The 18,434-nt window shown below is 44.8% G+C and overlaps 1 protein-coding gene across 7 annotated transcripts; it reads left to right on the top strand.

Annotated features, from left to right (window-relative positions):
• The first annotated feature begins 1,570 nt into the window (after positions 1-1,570).
• Positions 1,571-15,716, top strand: Ftsj1 (FtsJ RNA 2'-O-methyltransferase 1). Of its 7 annotated transcripts, none has more exons than XM_027433270.2 (13): positions 1,571-2,084; positions 3,270-3,465; positions 3,726-3,795; positions 3,880-3,970; positions 5,293-5,371; positions 6,962-7,014; positions 7,112-7,165; positions 7,250-7,352; positions 7,457-7,540; positions 8,074-8,177; positions 8,332-8,463; positions 8,629-8,673; positions 14,883-15,716. In XM_027433270.2, the coding sequence occupies exons 2-12, from the start codon at positions 3,345-3,347 to the stop codon at positions 8,662-8,664; spliced, it is 927 nt and encodes a 308-aa protein (XP_027289071.1). In that variant the 5' UTR covers positions 1,571-2,084; positions 3,270-3,344; the 3' UTR covers positions 8,665-8,673; positions 14,883-15,716. The 7 variants fall into 7 exon arrangements, with proteins under 7 accessions (XP_027289071.1, XP_027289072.1, XP_027289067.1 ...); XM_027433271.2 differs by having other exon boundaries at positions 1,574-2,084; positions 8,080-8,177; XM_027433266.2 differs by having other exon boundaries at positions 1,574-2,084; positions 8,266-8,463; positions 8,632-8,673.
• The last annotated feature ends 2,718 nt before the right edge of the window (positions 15,717-18,434 follow it).

Here is an 18,434-nt window from a genome sequence, read left to right as displayed (position 1 = left end):
CTCCAGGATAGGCTCCAAAGCTACACAGAGAAACCCTGTCTCGAAAAACCAGAAAGAAAGAAAGAAAGAAAGAAAGAAAGAAAGAAAGAAAGAAAGAAAGAAAGAAAGAAAGAAAGAGGAAGGAAGGAAAGGAAAGGAAAGGAAAGGAAAGGAAAGGAAAGGAAAGGAAAGGGAAGGGAAGGGAAGGGAAGGAAAGGAAAGGAAAGGAAAGGAAAGGAAAGGAAAGGAAAGGAAAGGAAAGGAAAGGAAAGGAAAGGAAAGGAAAGGAAAGAAAAGAAGAAATGATGAACAGTGAATGAATGTTGGGGGAAAAGGGGGTACTTGAAACCTCAGCACCTGTAAGGTGGGGAGTGGTTCATGGATTGGAAGCCAGCTTGACCTACATTGAAACCATGGAGAGAGAAAGAGACAGGGAAAGAGAGAAAAAGAAATATAATACTGTGAATTTAACAATAAGTGGATTGGATTTTTAAAGGTAATAGATATTTAAAATCTATCACTTCTTAATTATCTTCCTGTATTTTGCTCATTTTCTGTGCCCTTGAAGCCATTTCTCCTATTGTACGGTTCAGTTAATGCATTAATGCTGCATCTGTGTTCAGACTACACACGGGTGACTTAAAATCTGACCAGATGATAGATAATATGTAAACCATGGAAACTGGTAAATGCTACAAACAGAACCATCCCCCTACCCTGCCAAAAGTCAGTTAACCATTTACCAGCACACCACTGAAAGTACTTAGTGCCTAATACATGGTAAATATTGTTTCAATTATTGTATTTTTTGCACTAGGTCATGACATATGAGCACACACAATGAGCACACACACGCGCGCGAACATATACAAATACAATATATGCTTTAAACTTTTCTTCATTCATACATTTATTTATTCACTTATTAGGGGAGAGGGCCTTGCCACAGCATGCATGTGGGGGCATGGGTGGGTGAATAGAGCTCAAATGGTCCGATGAGGCAGCAAGAGCCTTTACCCAGTGTGCTGTGCCAGAAATTCATAGATATGCTTTTTGTTTGTTTGCTTGTTTTTCGAGACAGGGTTTCTTTGTAGTTCTTTGGAAACTGTTCTGGAACTCACTCTGTAGACCAGGCTGTCTTTGAATTTACAAAGATCCCCTTGCCTCTGTCTCCCGAGTGCTAGGATTAAAGGCGTGCGCCACCAACGCCCGGCTTCATAGATAAGCTTTTTAGTGATGCGTGGTGGTTAAAATGTTTCCTGAAGTATTCGGAAAATATCTAATTAGGAAAGGGTGTACACCTTTCTAACTCTCCAATTAACACCGTGAATTCTTCATCAGTGATTATCCCCATTTATCAGATGGGGAAACTAAAATTCTGAGATGGCAAAACTGAAGTACCGCAATCAGCCAGTAGAAGATTCAAAATTGCACGCGGTAGTTTCTCGGCTACTTTTGCAACGCGCTTTCGTCCTCCACAAGGTCACACTCCGCCCCCTTACGTAATTTCCCTTTTCGCCAGACTAAGAGACTAGGCGTGGTCGTGGCGCTGAATTTTGGGAAATGTAGTACTTAGACTCAATGACCGCTAAGATGTAAAAAGAAGCGGCTAAGTAAGTTATCTTGGCCTCCTTTTTTTCTTGCTTTTTTTGTGCGAGTGTGTGGAGCGCGGTGGGAATTTCCCATGCCAAGGTCTCTCTATATAACCCAGATTGACGGAGAACTCGCGATCTTGCTGCTTCGTTCTCCTGAGCGCAGCTATACGACCTTGGCCTTGCAACAAAGAACTAAGAGCCGGTTCACGAGCCTTGCAACATTATTGGCTAAGCAACGTCAGTTGCATTCTGGGACTAGCAATTCCTGTGACCCGGATATGTCGACAAAAGATGACGAGACTAACGTCACACGTTCTGGTCTGGTCTGGACCTTCGTAAAACTTAAGTGTTTCACAATGCAAAGTTAGCCACGTTGTTACAACCTCTAGGCATATGTTACAGGCCTTCGGGTCAACTCCTAACATCAACGGAAGCCCTACCTTTTCTCACCGATTTGCACACTCTTCTTGAAGCTGGTAATTCAGTCTCCCTCCCTATCGAAGAGCTAAGGTAGGTCCTGGGGCACCGAGGACAAACTGGGACCAAGACTGAAGGCATGCTGCCCTATCGGGATGGAAGGGCTTCATTCTTGGTGTTGCAACCGCATAGTTCAGCCAAGCCCTGGGAAGCTTGCCTAGAGCAAGAACTAGAATGCTGGATGAACTCTAGGGGTGCAACATGTAGCTACACAACAGATCTGCTATCCCCTGGACCACCTGGAATGGTATCTGGTGGTCCTGATAGGTGATGGTCTTTGAGATCATGAAGACGGACTTGGGGCTGTTATTAGAAGATGATTCTTTAAGGTATTAGACATGTGGTGTTATGTCCACCGGAAAATTAATGAAGGCTAATAATAATTTAGTTGAGTTGTTCTTGGGGACCGGTGGAGTATGCTCACTGGTTGGATAATGAATGAATTACTAATGAGAGTATGATTCCTGAGCATTCTGGATATTCAGCAGTTTATATAATAATTGATAATGGTGAGGTTATGGAGAGAATAACAGAGATGGGTAGGCAGAGTGATAAAAGGACTAGTGGGGGAAGTGATGAAAGAAGAAATAGAAGCTGTGTGAACATCCTGGGTAGTGTGTGTATTGATGAAAAGGATACTGAAGGCCACTAGTGTGACCTTCGAGAGGCCGGTGGGAGGACTTAACTGATAAATTGGCATAATAGAGACGTATCAGGTCATGATCCTCTAGGCATTAGTGGAGATTCCCATGGTAGTAATTAATGGTTGAAGGCCTAATCTTTGAAGGGATTGATGGACTTCATAGTAGACAGAGAGATTAGGCTGTGGGAAATGAAACAAGGTTGTATCGGGGTATTAGGTGTGAAAAGCATGGGATTAAAGAGAGTAGTGGGGTTCTATGAATCCAGAGCCACTGGAAATAACTAGGTGTTAATAGAGATGAAATGGGCAGAGAAAATAGTTGAAAGAGAGAGAGATTACTTGTGTAGAGTGTCAGTGAGAGTAGTTGGAGGTTGGGAAGGTCAGTAGTAGGTCATTAACTGTGGAATCTATGGTGCCCACAGTAATGGAGCCTATATGATGAGAAAGAGGCCCTAAGACTGCATGATAAGGGACTTAGGGCCCTGTTGGGGCTTCAGTCTTCGTGTGTTGAATGAGCTGTCATATGGGTCACATGAATTCACTTAGCTGTACTTTGTTTCCTCTGCCCTGTGCAGGTAGGTGGTATCCTACCACCTACCCTGTTTACTCATACAGGACAGCATCAGCCCACTGCCTACCAGCAGAGTGAGATGGGACGAACATCAAAGGATAAACGGGATGTCTACTACCGCCTGGCCAAGGAGAATGGCTGGCGGGCCCGAAGCGCCTTCAAGCTACTTCAACTTGATGAGGAATTCCAACTCTTCCAAGGTGTCTAATTTGGTGGCCAAGTGACCTGGGAGTGAGGAGAAGGTTGCTTCTGCAGAACTCACTGTAGTGGGTGCGCTAACTTCAAGGATATCCAGGGCAGGAAGACAGGAAGAGGATGGGCCACAAACCATAGAGGAGGTAGCACAAGAGCAGTGGGTCGACAGAGGTTTGCTATAGGAGAGAGAGGTGGATCATGCAGGGTTCTCAGGTGAGAAAGGTCTGTGCAGCTGACAAAGTATGTTTTTACTGTGTGTGCGCAGGTGTGAAGCGAGCAGTTGACCTGTGTGCAGCCCCAGGCAGCTGGAGCCAGGTGCTGAGCCAGAAGATTGGGTGAGTGGAGGTCTAGGAGGGTGGACTGGTGGGAGGAAGGGCTGGGAGTAAAGACTGTGCTGACATGGACTGTGTTGTCCACAGGGGCCAGAGTTCTGGTCAGGTGGTAGCTGTGGACTTGCAGGCTATGGCTCCACTCCCAGGCGTGATACAGATACAGGGGGACATCACTCAGGTGAGCGCATGACTGAGAATATCGGGGTTATCCTGAGAGAAAGCTCTACTTGGGGGTTATGGAAAGTGGAAGAGAAACAAGAAAAAAAAAACAGCAAAAGTAACCAGGCAAAAGTGGTGGCACACAGGTTTAGTCCCAGCTCTCAGGAGGCAGAGGCAGGCAGATCCCTGTGACTTCGAGGTCAGCCTGGTCTCCAGAGATAGTGCCAGGATAGACTCCAAAGCTACACAGAGAAACCCTGTCTCGAAAAACCAAAAAGAAAAAAGAAAAAGAAAAGCCAGCGCAAGAAATACATAATCCTCGGATTTAGAAGGCGGAGGGATAATTAAACACAAATCTAGTCTGAGTTATGTAATGAGGCTGTAGCTCAGAATTAAAAAGAAAAAGGACTGCAAGGTGGCTTCAGCAGGGAAAGGTACTTGCCGACAAACCAGATGACCGCCTTCCGTCCTGAGAGCTGTCCTCTGCCATCCACGTGCATGTGTACCTACACACACACACAGTAAAGGAATAAGTAAATGCAGTTTTTAAAGTATTTTAGGGGCTGGAGACACGGTTCAGCAGCCAAGAGCACTGGTTGTTCTTGCAAAGGACCCAGGTTCAATTCCAAGCACCCATACAATGGCTGTAACTCCAGTCCCACGGATGGTGAGGCCATCTTCTGGCGTCCCCAGCACCAGGCATACATGTAGGACACAAACATACATACAGGCAAAACACCTATGTACATTTAAAAGAAGAAGAAAAGAAAGGAAGGGAGAGGGAAATCCAAATATTTTTAGTAAATTAATATTTGTTATTATTTATTCTGTGTGTGTATGTGGGTGCTTGTGCGCTATGGTGTGCATATAGAGGTCAGAGGATAGCTTGGAGGAGTCAATTCTTTCCCTCCATTATGTGAGTTTTCGGGATAGAACTCTGGGTCACCAGGCCTGCCAGCAAACACCTTTACCTACTAAGCCATTTCACCAGCCCCTTAAAAAAAATTTTTTTTAATAGAAAAGAGGAGGGGGACTGGAGATGTAGCTTAGCACTAGAACACTTTTTAACACAAGCAAAGCATACCGGGCTCTATCCCCATATCACAGACAGAAGCTGAGAAAGACAGATAAACAGCAGACAAATGGCCAGATCATATTACAGAGACACCAAAAGATGGTGAGAATGGGTCCCTAGAGATGGAACGTGGTCTCAGACAGGCAAAGCCTAAGAACATGGCATGGCTGCCCCAGGGGCTTTGAGGCTAGGGCTGTGGGCAGGTGGGATTTGAGGGGGAAAGCCACAGAGGGACACTGAGGCCACTCATCCCCATTTCTCCATAGCTTTCCACTGCCAAGGAGATCATCCAGCACTTTGAGGGCTGCCCTGCTGACCTAGTAGTGTGTGACGGGGCTCCTGATGGTAAATGGGGTGTGGGGTGACATTTACCTCCTAGCTCTTACCCTCTGCTCTCACCATTTCCTCCTTTCTGGCAATCTCTCTCTACCTTTGCTCCCTGTTCTCATTCTCCATCTTCCTTCTCATCGCCTTTCAAGTTTTTTTTAACTGTTTCATGGTGCTAGAAATGGAAGGACCTCGTGTATGCTAGGCAAGTGTTCTGCCGCTAAGGTATACCTCCTGCCTTCAGCTTTGTGCTTTTGTCCACCCTTCTGCCTTTGCATATGACTGTTTGTCCAATCCTGTGTTCCTTTTTTTTCAGCCAGCTATCTATTCAGAACAATATCTGTTGTTGCACATAAACAAATTCCACTGACCTCTGGCCTTGTGAAGTCAATGTTTTAGTGGGAATACATAGAGAAGAAACATCTGGCAGCTCAATGCCTGTAATTCCAGCTCTGGGGAGATGGAGGCAGGAAGATCACTAGAGTTCAAGCTCAGCCTGGACAAGAGAGAACTTGTCTCAAAAAATAAAACTAGGGGTTTGGGAAGCTGACTTAGTGGTTAAGAGTGCTTGCTGCTCTTTCAGGGACCCGAGTTCATTTGTGACTCATCCATGCCCGGTGGCTCACAACTGCCTGTAGCTTCAGCTCCAGGGGATGTGACACTCTCTTCTGGCCTCCATGAGCACACACAGGTGACAAACACAGACACACATACACATACATAATTTTTTTTTAATTTTAAAAATATGCAAAACTAATAGCAATTTATCATTTTTAATACAAAGATAATTAAATAAACCAAAAATGGTAATAGATATGATAGGGAAGTCCCTGAAACAGGCCAAGGAAGTAAAAGTACCTGTTGGGATTTTAAATAAAGTAGACAAGAAAGGCTTCAATGACTTGACAGCAAAGAGAATTGATAGAAAACATGCTAATGGGCCAATAGTTACAGCATTGCTCTTGGTACTGAGAACTCGGAGAAAACCCTGATGGTTGTAGACCAAGGAACCCTGCCTGGCTGGGATTGTGACTGTATCCCTCAGGCTGCTGAACAGTATGAGGGGCAGAGGTGAAAGCAGGGACACCAGGAATGGCCCCTGTGGTAGTGAAAAGGAGTGACTGATAACAGTGGTGGCTCCAGTCATGGGGAAGGAGAGGTCACATTTTGAAAAATAGAGCTGGTGGGATTTGCTAGTCTGGAATGTGAGGATGATGGAGGCCAGAGTTGGTCACAGGAACTAAGGTTTTTGACACAAATAACTGGAAGGATCAGATGAGCTGAGAAACATAAGAGGAGAAGGAAAGAATAGTAGAAATTTAACTTTGGACTTGTTGAGCCTATGGGACTGGTCTATAAATAAGACTCAGAGGAACCATCTGGGCTAGAGGTAGAAATGTGAGTGCCACTTGTGGCACAAGTCGTTTCCAGAATTAAAATGACTTCCCAGGTGCTAGGGGTCAGAGTTCAAATCCAGTTGGAAGGCAGTACTTTGTTTCCAGAACCTTAGCAGTAAGAGGGCCTGAAAAGTGTCTTTAGTTTTCTAATCTGTGGTACAAAAAGATATATCAAATCAGATGTCCCCTAATGCTGTTCCTCTCGCTACAGTCACCGGCCTCCATGATGTGGATGAGTACATGCAGGCCCAGCTTCTGCTAGCTGTGAGTAGCCCTGGTGGCCACCCCTGCCCTCCTTTACCCTTCTCTTCGCTGCCTCTGCCTCAACAACCTCCACCGTACCCATCTGTCCTTCCCACAGGCCCTCAACATTGCTACGCATGTCTTGAAGCTAGGGGGCTGCTTTGTAGCCAAGGTGAGCCTTGGAGGACCTGGGAGAGTGTTACGAAAGGTCCGGGGGCGGGGCACCCTTCTCCATGTTGCCTTCCACACCCTACAGATATTCCGAGGCCGAGATGTAACACTGCTCTACGGCCAACTGCGGGTCTTCTTCTCCAGTGTGCTCTGTGCCAAGCCCAAGAGCAGCCGGAATTCCAGCATTGGTCAGTGGCACGGAGGCCTGATAGGCAAGGGGGTGACTGGGCATGTGTCCACACAAGGTTGAGGTGACAAAGAGCCACCCATCACTCCATGTTCTCCCCCACAGAGGCCTTTGCTGTTTGTCAGGGTTATGACCCTCCTGAGGGCTTCATTCCAGACCTGACCAGACCCCTGCTGGACTACTCGTACGGTGAGAGCCAGAGCTGGTGACCCATGCCTGGGGAAACTGCACCAACAACATGCATCTAATGTCTCTCGAGGGCCCTTAGCCTCCCACCCTGATGGCAGTTTACCGCATCTTAGGGATATTTTGTTCTAAAGGGAGCTTCACATAGTCCTCCAATAGTAACGCTTGGTCCTAGTGCAGATTCTCTTGCTTCAAACTCCTAAGCATTCACCCAGGGAAGATCATGTCTGTCTTAGGAAGACCCTGTCAGGGCCCTCAGGTGGAAACCTCACCTGTGCTCAGCAAAGGCAGATCCTATTGGAATGAAACAAGGTCCTGATGGGATGTGCTGGTAAAATGCTGAGTGGACAAAATACAGTAAAAAGCCAGAGTAGGGGCTGACATTTTAGAATCAGTGATCAGACAAGCCCCCATGAAGACCATCTGCTCTAGAGGACTAGTTGATGATAGACCAGTTAATTGGGAAGGGCTTAACGCTCCTGTAACCTGTGCCATAACTGGCCTTGGTCTTAGTCTTCACTCTACCTCTTTCTAAGATTTAGATTTCAACCAGCTGGATGGTCCTGCCCGTTTTATTGTGCCCTTTGTGACCTGTGGGGACCTCAGTGCCTACGATTCCGATCGCAGTTATCCTCTGGATGTGAGTGTCCAATCATTAGGACATGGGTCAGGGAGACTGTCTCAGATGCTCAGAGCCTCATCATCTCCCTGCTCCTTGTGTCCCACAGCTAGAAGATGGCTCCGAGTACAAATATACTCCACCCACACAGCCCCCCATCTCACCCCCATACCAGGAGGCCTGCAGGTTGAAGAAGAATGGGCAGCTGGCCAAGGAGCTCCTCCCCCAAGAATGCTCCATCGGCAGAGTAGACAAGTTGCCCCAGCCTTTGATTGTACCTCAGTGTCATACCGTGCTGGCTCCCAAGGTATGGATACTCACTTCTGAGCCCACCATGATGCCTTCCCCATATGCCTGTTTCTGTCCTGACTCACATGGTTCTCTCCTGCCATGCAACAACTATAAGAATCTGACAAGTGGAAAAATGTAATCAAGTAGCTGAGTCCCTTTTCTTTTTCTTTTTCTTTTTCAGCAGGTGGAAGACACTGAAATCAATTGCTCACCTTAACACATTAAGGTAAGTTTTTCTTTTTTTTACCCCCAAAGTTCAAATAAAGGGCATCTTTGGGAAAAAGCTGAATGGGACTACAAGCTGGCTTACTGGTTTAGAGCAGGTAGTGCTCTTGCAGAGGATCAGAGTTTGGTTCCCAACACCATATCTGGCAGCTCACCTCCATGAGATTGGACGAATGTGGCCTCCCTGGGCACCTGCATTCGAAAGCACATACCCAGGACAAGGACACACAATTAAAAATAATAAAAATAGTTGGGCAAGGTGGCACTCACCTTTAATCCCAGCACTTTGGGAGGTGGAGGGGAAGCAGGCAGGTCTCTACAAGTTTGAAGCTAGCCTGGTCTGAACAGTTCCAGGCCAGCCAAGGATGCATAATGAGGCCCTGTCTTTTAAAAAGAAAGAAAAAGAAAATTCCATCCTGAGCCTTTAATCCCAGCAGAGGCAGATGGATCTCTGAGTTTGAGGCCAACCTGATCTACAAATTAAGTTCCAAGACTGTTACACAGAGAAACCCTGTCTTGAAAAACCAAGAAAGAAAAGAAAAGAAAGATCCTTCATTGGTTTGGAGTATAGCTAAGTGTATAGAATACTTGCTTAGAATGTACAAAACCGTAGGTTCAATCTCTAGCACCATCTAAAAAAACAGGCAGTGGTGGTGCACACCTTTAGTCCCAGCACTCCGGAGGCAGAGGCAGGCAGATCTCTGAATTCCAGGCCAGCCTGGTCTACAGAGTGAGTTCCAGGACAGCCTCCAAAGCTACACAGAGAAACCCTGTCTCAAAACAAAACAAAAACAACAAAAAACAAGCATAGTAGTAGTGCCTATATTCCTAGCACTCAGATGCAAAACAAGGCTCAGATATGTAGCAGGTTTGAAAACAGCCTGAGCTACATAAAAACCTGTCTCAAAAGATGAAAGCCCTCAGTAAATTTTGGCTTAAAATTTTTTAGCATTTTATTTATTGTACATAATTGCAGGCAAAACACTCATACACATAAAATAAAAATACATCTTCAAAGGGCTGAAAGTTTCAATCTTCAATACTACCAAGGAAACAAACAAAAACATATTAGGAGCTGTGTTGAGTTGGTCGAATGCACAAAGTTCTGGATTCTATCCCCAGAACCACAGAACCTGGCTGTTGTGGCCCATACCTGTAATCCTGCGGTAGGAGGTTGTTTTAGTTACTTTTTTAAAGTTTTATTTATTTATTATGTATACAGTGTTCTGCCTGCATGTTGCCTGCAGGTCAGAAGAGGGCACCAGATCTCACTACACATGTTTGTGAGCTCTCATGTGGTTTCTGGGAATTGAACTTGGGACCTCTAGAAGAGTAGCCAGTGCTTTTTTTAAAATTTATTTATTAGTTCTAATTAGGGAACAAGCTTGTTTCACATGTAAGTCCCTTCTCCCTCTCCCTCCCCTCCCCTCAACCCCATCCCTCCTCCTCCACCCCCAGCCTACCCCCACTCCATCCACCCACCACTCCCCAGGCAGGGTAGGGCCCTCAACGGGGGCTCTGCAAAGTCCACCAAATCTTCCTGTGCTGGTCCTGGGCCCTTCCCCATGTGTCCAGGGCCAGAGTGTAACCCTTCACGTGGGATGGGCTCTCAAAGTCCCTTCTTACACCAGGGAAAAATACTAATCCACCACCAGAGGCTCCCTGGAGTGCAGAGGCCTCCTTATTGACATCCATGTTCTGGGGTCTGGATCAGTCTTATACTGGCCTCCCCGACAGCATCTGGGGTCAATGCGATCTCCCTTGTTCAGGCCAACTGTTCCTGTGGGTTTCTCCAACCTGGTACAGACCCCTTCACTCTTCATTCCTCCCTCTCTTCAACTAAATTCCAGATTTCAGCTCAGTGTATATCTGTGGATGTCTGTCTCTGCTTCCATCAGCCACTGGATGAGGGCTCTAGGATGGCATAAAGAGAAGTCATCAATCTCATTTTAGGGGAAGGACTTTTAGGTTATCCTCTCCACCATTGCCTGGATTGTCAGATCGTGTCATCCTTGTAGGTCTCTGGAGATCTCCCTGGTTCCAGATCTCTTCTCAGACCTATAGTGGCTCCCTCTAATATGGTATCTCTCATCCTGCTCTCTTTCCTCTATTCTTCCCCCAACTCAATATTTCTGCCCCTCCATTTCCTCACCTCTACCCCTCTTCTCTTGCTCTTATTGTGCTAGCTCCCTCTCCCCTACCCTCATGCTCCCAATTAGTTCAGGAGTTCATGCCACTTCCATTCCTGGGGACCATTTATCCCTTAGAGTCCTTCATGTTTCCTAGTTTCTTTGGTGAAGAGGATTATAGGCTGGTAATCCTTTGCTCTATGTCTAAAATTCATATATGAGTGAGTACATACCATGTTTGTCTTTTTGTGACTGGGTTACCTCACTCAGGATGGTTTCTTCTAGTTCCATCCATTTGCCTGCGAATTTCAAGATTCCATTGCTTTTTTTCTGCTGAGTAGTACTCCATTGTATAAATGTACCACATTTTCTCAATCCATTCTTCAGTTGAGGGGCATCTAGGTTGCTTCCAGGTTCTGGCTATTACAAACAATGCTGCTATGAACATGGTTGAACATATGTCCTTGTTGTATGAACATGCACTATTTGGGTATATACCCAAGAGAGGAATGGCTGGATCTTGAGGTAGACTGATTCCCATTTTTCTGAGCAACCGCCATACTGATTTCCAGAGTGGTCTTACAAGTTCGCACTCCCACCAGCAATGGAGGAGTGTTCCTTTTTCTCCACATCCTCTCCAGCATAGATTGTCATTGGTATTTTTGATTTTAGCCATTCTGACAGATGTGAGGTGGTATCTCAGGGTTGTTTTGAGTTGCATTTCTCTGATGGCCAATGTTTTGAGCACTTTCTTAAGTGTCTTTCAGCCATTTCAGATTCCTCTGTTGAGAATTCTCTATTTAGTTCTGCACCCCACTTTTTAATTTCATTGTTTGGTGTTTTGGTGGCTAGCTTCTTGAGCTCCTTATATATTTTGGAAATCAGTCCTCTGTCAGATGTGGGATCGGTGAAGATCTTTTCCCATTCTGTGGGTGGTCGTTTTGTCCTACTGACTGTTTCCTTTGCCTTGCAGAAGCTTCTCAGTTTCAGGAGGTCCCATTTATTAATCGCAGACCTCAAGGTCTGTGCTACTACAGCCAGTGCTCTTAACCTCTGAACCATCTCTCCAGCCCCTTAGCTACTTTTTGATTCCTGTGATAAGGCGCGGTGACCAAGGCAACTTCTAGAAGAAAGTTTACATTAGGGTTTTACAATTTCAGGGGATGAATCCATGAAAATCACATCAGGAAGGATGGCAACAAGCAGGCAGACATGGCTCTGGAGCAAAAATTGAGAGATATAAGCCACAAGGCAGAGTGAGAGAGATTACTGGGAATAGCCTGGGCTTTTGAAACCTAAAACATGTCCCCAAATGACATACCTCCTCCAAACAGTTCCACCAATGGGGCACCAAGCATTGGCATAGATGAGCCTCTGGGGGCCTTTCTCATTCAAACCACCACAGGAGTTCAGAAGTACAAGGTCATCCACAGGTATCCAGCAAGTTTGGGGACAGCCTGGAGTATATGGAGACCTTACCTTAAATAAAAACAAAGGTAGGGCTATAAAAATGGCCAGAGATGGTATCAGGTCCATGTGGGTGCTGGGAATCAAACCCAGGACCCCTGGAAGAGTAACCAATGTACTCTAGCCAACTTCTCCAGCCTCCTACCCCCAGAGACTTTGTAACCTGTTGAGAGGGTTAGTAAATATATATAGAATGGATCCTAGTTTGAGAGCTGCAGCAGGAAACAAAGACTCTGAATTTATACATTGTAGCTTGTAGTTGGCTATGATACAATTTGCTACAAAATAACAGTTTGTTCAATGGCAGGCCACATAGACAACAATGGTCTCATAAGATACTATCTAGTGATTGCTGTGTTGTTAAGTACACTCCTCTAATATTTACACAATGACAAAGGTGTATTTCCCACAATGACGCCTTTTCACTACAATGCATGACTGCACATGTAAAAGTAACAGAGGCTACGGAAGGTAGGAAAAAGTAAAGCACAATGAAGAAATGCATAGAATATAGAAATAGCTGTTTGGAGGGTTTTTTTAAATTCTTTTTGGCTTTTTGAGACAGGGTTTCTCTGTGGTTTTGGAGGCTGTCCTGGAACTAGCTCTTGTAGACCAGGCTGGTCTCGAACTCACAGAGATCCACCTGCCTTTGCCTCCCGAGTGCTGTGATTAGAGGCATGTGCCACCAACACCCGGCAGTTTTTTTCTTTTTTTAAAGGGAAAATATTTATTGAATTTTGTAAAATCCTAACTCTCGTGTGTGTGTGTGTGTGTGTGTGTGTGTGTGTGTGTGTGTGTGTGTGTGTGTGTGTGTGTGTGTGTGTGTGTGTGTGTGTGTGTGTGTCTGTGTGTCTGTGTGTGTGTGTGTGTGTTGTGTCTTTCAAATTGCTTTTTTGTGGTTTTTTTGTTTTTATTTTATTCTTTTATTAGTTCAAATTAGGAACAAGCTTGCTTCACATGTCAATCCCTTCTCCCTCTCTCTCCCCTCCCCCCCAACATCCCACCTGCCCCTAGCCATCCCCCCCTCCACTCCCCAGGCAGGGTAAAGCCCTCAAAAGGGGCTCCCCAAAGTCTAGTGTGGAGTTTTTTTTAAGTATCTATAGTTGAGCACTTGAGAGGCAGAGGTAGGCAGATTGTGAATTTGAGGCTTGCAAGACAGCCAGGGCTATGTAGAGAGACCTTGTCTGAGAAAAACAAATATAAAAATCAAACTGGCCAGCCAGTGGTGGTGCACTATTTATAATCCCAGCTCTTGGGAGGCAGTAGCAGGCGAATTTCTGAGTTTGAGGCCAGGCTACGTAGAGAAACCCTGTCTCAAAAAACAAACAACAACAAAAATTTGAAACACAGGCTCACAGCCTCCTAACACACATGGTACGCATATACAAGGCAAAGCACCCATACACATAAAATAATTGAATAAGTAATCTAATTTTTTTAATTGAAACAGGGAATTAGAGAGATGACTCAATGGTTAGGATCACTTGTTGCTTATTCGGAGGAGCTGGGTTCAGTTCCCAGCACCCATATGGCAGCTAATAACTATGTGTAACTCCAGTTACAAGGGATCTATCTGATGCCTTCTTCTGGCCTCCATATTTACCAAACATGCATGCAAGCCATTTACATACATGCAAGCAGGCAAAACAGTCATATGCATAAAATGGAAATAAATAAATGTTTTTAAAAAATCGAAACAGGCCAGTTATAGTGGCACAGGTCTTTAATCCCAGCACACAAGAGAGAGAGAATCCAGCCTAGGCTACATAGAGAAATCCAGTCTTAAAAACAAAAACCTCCAGGTAGTGATGGCACACACTTGATCCCAGCACTCAGGAGGCAGAGGCAGCTGGATCTCTTGAGTTCGAGACCAGCCTGGTCTACAGAGGTAGTTCCAGGACAGCCAGAGCTGTTACACAGAGAAACCCTGTCTGGGGGGAAAAAAAAACACCGAAACAGTGCTAGGGTATAGGTCAGTGATAGGGTTTGCCTGGCATATATAAGACCCTGGGTTGCTGGGTTAAAAGATGTGCACTACTGTACCTGGCCCCCAACTACATGTCTAAAAACTTAGTTCTAGAGCTGTAGAGATAGCTCAGTAGGAAAAGGCTCTTCCACCTGAGCCTGAAAACCAGAGTTAAACCCTTGTAACCCTCAGGAGAGAACTGACTCCCACATGTTGTTACCTCCATATGCACACCATGGCGTGCGTCCACACATCCATATATCCATACAATAAAGAAATGTACAAAGCAATTCTTTTAGAGAAATTAGTTCTTGAATGTTTGTAGCACCCCTGCTAAAGCATCGTCTGGGGCTGGAGAGATGGCTCAGCTCTTCCAGAGGTCCTGAGTTCAATTCTCGGCAACCACATGGTGGCTCACAACCACCTTGAATGAGATCTGGTGCCCTCTGCTGGCCTGCAGGCAGAAGACTGTTTACATAATAGATAGATAGATAGATAGATAGATAGATAGATAGATAGATAGATAGATAAAATCTTTAAAAAAATAAAGCATCGTCTGCTCTCGGGGGAGCTTTGCAGTAATGAGAATGAAATAGCACTTTGTAGTTAATTTGACACACGTTTTTATGCATTTTTCCTTTATGTTAGGGTTGGCAGTAAAAGTCAAACTCATACAAGTCAGAAGCCGCTGCCTGCCAGGAAAACCAGAAGCTGGCTTGATAAGCTTGTTTGCAGATACCATCTATGGGCCCTGAACAGACAAGCCTAGAAGGGGGATCTTCAACAACTCTGACAAGAAACAAACATTGAAAAAGTCTGCGGAGCTGCAGGAGGAATTTCACGAGACTGTGAGCACATGCCTCTTCTCTCAGCCTCTCCTGGGGTGTCCTGAATAGGTCCAGGATTTCCCCACAAAGCAGGGGTTCTTAGCATGGATAAACATCAGGGACTTCTACCAACTGGATGAAGAAAAATGTTACATCTTCACGGTACCTGAAGTTCAGCTTTATTGCCAGTCAACAAACATTGATAGCAAATCAGTAAAAGCCCTAGCTATGCAAGTCACATACTTTTTGTATACATAAAATTCACAGACATCTGAAATACTGCTCATATTTCTCACTGCTTTGGATAATAACAGATTTTATAAATCGGTCCATTAATTAAACATCCCATCTATTGCTGCATCCCAATTTTTACTGATTGGCTGGTCAGGTATTTTTAAGACAGTATCTTCCTATATAGCCTAGACTTCCCTCAAAGTCAAGATCCTCCTGTGTCAGGGTTGGGGATTTAGCTCAGTGGCAGAGTGCTTGCCTAGCAAGCACAAGACCCTGGGTTCCGTCCTCAGCCCTGGAAAAAAGAAAAAGATCCTGCGTCTGCCCCCTAACTGCCGAGATTACAGGCCTGTGCCACTAAACCTGGCTACTGTATCCCACTTTTATTTCAATGAAATATACAGTGATAACTATTTCAGTGTAATTGGCTTTCATTATTATTCATGTGTGTTTGTATGCATATATGGGTGTGTTTTCAAAAAATTCTTGTGATGGGCTGGTGATGTAGCTCAGTGGTAGAGTACACACACATACACAAAATAAAAAAATAAATTCTGGGGCTGGAGAGTTGGCTCAGAGGTTGGGAGCGCTGGCTGCTCTTCCAGAGGTCATGAGTTCAATTCCCAGCAACCACATGGTGGCTCACGGCCATCCGTTGTGAGATCTGGTGCCCTCTTCTGTTTTGCAGATATACATGGAGGCAGAGTGCTGTATATATAATAAATAGACTCTTTAAAAATAAATAGATAGATAGATAGATAGATAGATAGATAGATAGATAAATAAATAAATAAATATATTCTGTTAGCTGGGTGTCATGCTACCACCATCTGTAATCCTAGCTATTCAGGTACACAAAATAATACTCAGGCCCAGAAGTTCAATGTCAACCTGGGCAACATAGCTAGGCCCCATTTCAAAAAGGAAAGAAAATTTGAAGCCGAATGTAGTACACACCTATAATCCCAGAATGTGGAACACTGAGGCAGGAGGGGTGTGAGGTTGAGGCCAGCTTGGGCTACATAGTGAGAGCCTGATTCAAAAAATAAAGACAAGAAAAAAATCTATGAACTAGAACTAGTCCACAGATATAAGCAGATTTCCAAAGGATTTCTCAAACAATTTTTTTTGTTGTTTTATTTTTTGAAAAAAGATCTTGCCGGGCGTTGGTGGTGCACGCCTTTAATCCCAGCACTTGGGAGGCAGAGGCAGGCAGATCTCTGTGAGTTCCAGGCCAGCCTGGTCTACAGAGCGAGTGCCAGGATAGGCTCCAAAGCTACACAGAGAAACCCTGTCTCGGAAAACCAAAAAAAAAAAAAAAGAAAAGTAAAAGAAAAATGATCTCATGCCATGCTGTGGTGGTACACACCTTTGATCCCAGCACTCAGGAGGCAGAGGTAAGCCTGGTCCACAGAGTGAGTTCCAGGACAGCCAAGGCTACACAGAGAAACCCTGTGTCAAAAAACAAAAGAGAAAAAAAAAGAAAAAGGGTTTCATGTAGCCAAGGCTGGCCTCAAACTTGCTGTATACCCAAAGATGACCTTGAAATACTGAACCTCCTATCTGTACTTCCTAATTATTGGCATTAAAGACATGTTTCACCCTGCCTAATTTACCGGAACAAGTTTTTAGGTTCAGAGTCTTTTCTCCACACTTAGCTAACATGTACAAGTCCTTGAATTGTATCCCAGCACTGCCAATAAGAGGGTCTAGGAGGAAGGCCTGTTTTCTAAAGAAGTGTTAGAAAGTCTTCCTTGACTTCGGTCCTGAATTTCTACAGCCCAACAAGCAGGAGCTGATATGAACTCCCTAAACTGTAGGGTACCATCTTCTGTGGCTTAATCGTGTGTCTTTCAAGTCTGTAGGTGCATCTGCACTTTAGTCTCTGACCACAGGAAGAGCCTCACCTCTCTGTATGATTCCAGGAAAGCCTGCACCCCACTCTGTCTAGAGGTGTTCACACTACAGTGATTTGATCCTCGATGAGTCTTCTCATTCAGATCAATGTAACCACAGGAATGTCTACAACTCAGGCTATCTGACTTCAGGAATGCGTGGCAGGAGTGTCCACACAAAAGCCATTTGATCTCTGGTGCTTCCACACCCATTACAGTGCCTAGGAAAAAAAACCTGCCAGACATCACGAGTACCCCTGTCCCAGGCTGTGATCTTAGGAGGGGTAGGGGTGGAGCAAGTGATCCAGGCAAAAAGGAAACCTGTGCTTGGCCCATTCCTTGAGCCAAGAATGAAGCTGGAGTAGAGTCAGCCAGAGGACCAGTAGTAGGACATGAGATCAGAGCACCTATAGGAACAAGAATTACCTGAATAGAACCCAATAGCACAAAAAATAGCCCAAGAATTGAGGGGCGGGAGAGCTGGCTCAGCTGCTAACAGCATTTGTTGCTCTTTGCAGAGGACCTGGGTTCAGTTTCCAACACCCACAAGGTAGCCAAAAATCATCCATAACTCCAGTTTCAGGGGATTTGATGCTCTCTTCTGACCTCCACAGATACCAGGCACTGCATGTGGTAGACAGACAGACAGGCAGGTAAAACACACGGATGTGTAAAAGAAAATAAATCTTTAAAGAAAAGAGTTGGCGAATGGGATTACATACATAAAATTAAAAGGCTTCTGCATCCAAAATATGGGGGGTGTGCGTCATCAGAATGAACAGACCTCTATAGAGTAGGAGATAATTTCTGTCAGCTATACTGCAGATAAAGAGTTAATATCTAGAATATATAATTGGTATGTAAAGTAAGATTTTTTTAATTTAAATAAAATTAATTTTTAAAAAGTATTAGAATATATAAAAAACTGCAAAAATTAAATGTCAGAAAACCCTGCCAATCAATAAATAGGCCAAATGAACCAAACAGGTAATTCTCAAAAAAAAAAAAAAAAAACGGGTAGGGGAATACAATTGACCAATTTTGCCAGGCAGTAATAGCCCACACCTTTAATCCCAGCACTAGGGAGCAGAGGCAGGTGGATCTCTGTGAGTTCGAGGCCAGGACAGCCAGTACAGGAAGAAAAAAACAACAAATAACCAATCCTCCCCCCCCCCCCCGAGCCAGGGTTGCTCTGTGTAGCGTTGGCTATCCTGAAACTCACTTTGTAGATCAGGCTGGCCTTGAAC

This window comes from Cricetulus griseus, chromosome X, assembly GCF_003668045.3.
Source record: "Cricetulus griseus strain 17A/GY chromosome X, alternate assembly CriGri-PICRH-1.0, whole genome shotgun sequence".
Lineage (NCBI taxonomy): Eukaryota > Metazoa > Chordata > Mammalia > Rodentia > Cricetidae > Cricetulus > Cricetulus griseus.
This window is presented reverse-complemented; position numbering and strand designations above follow the sequence as displayed.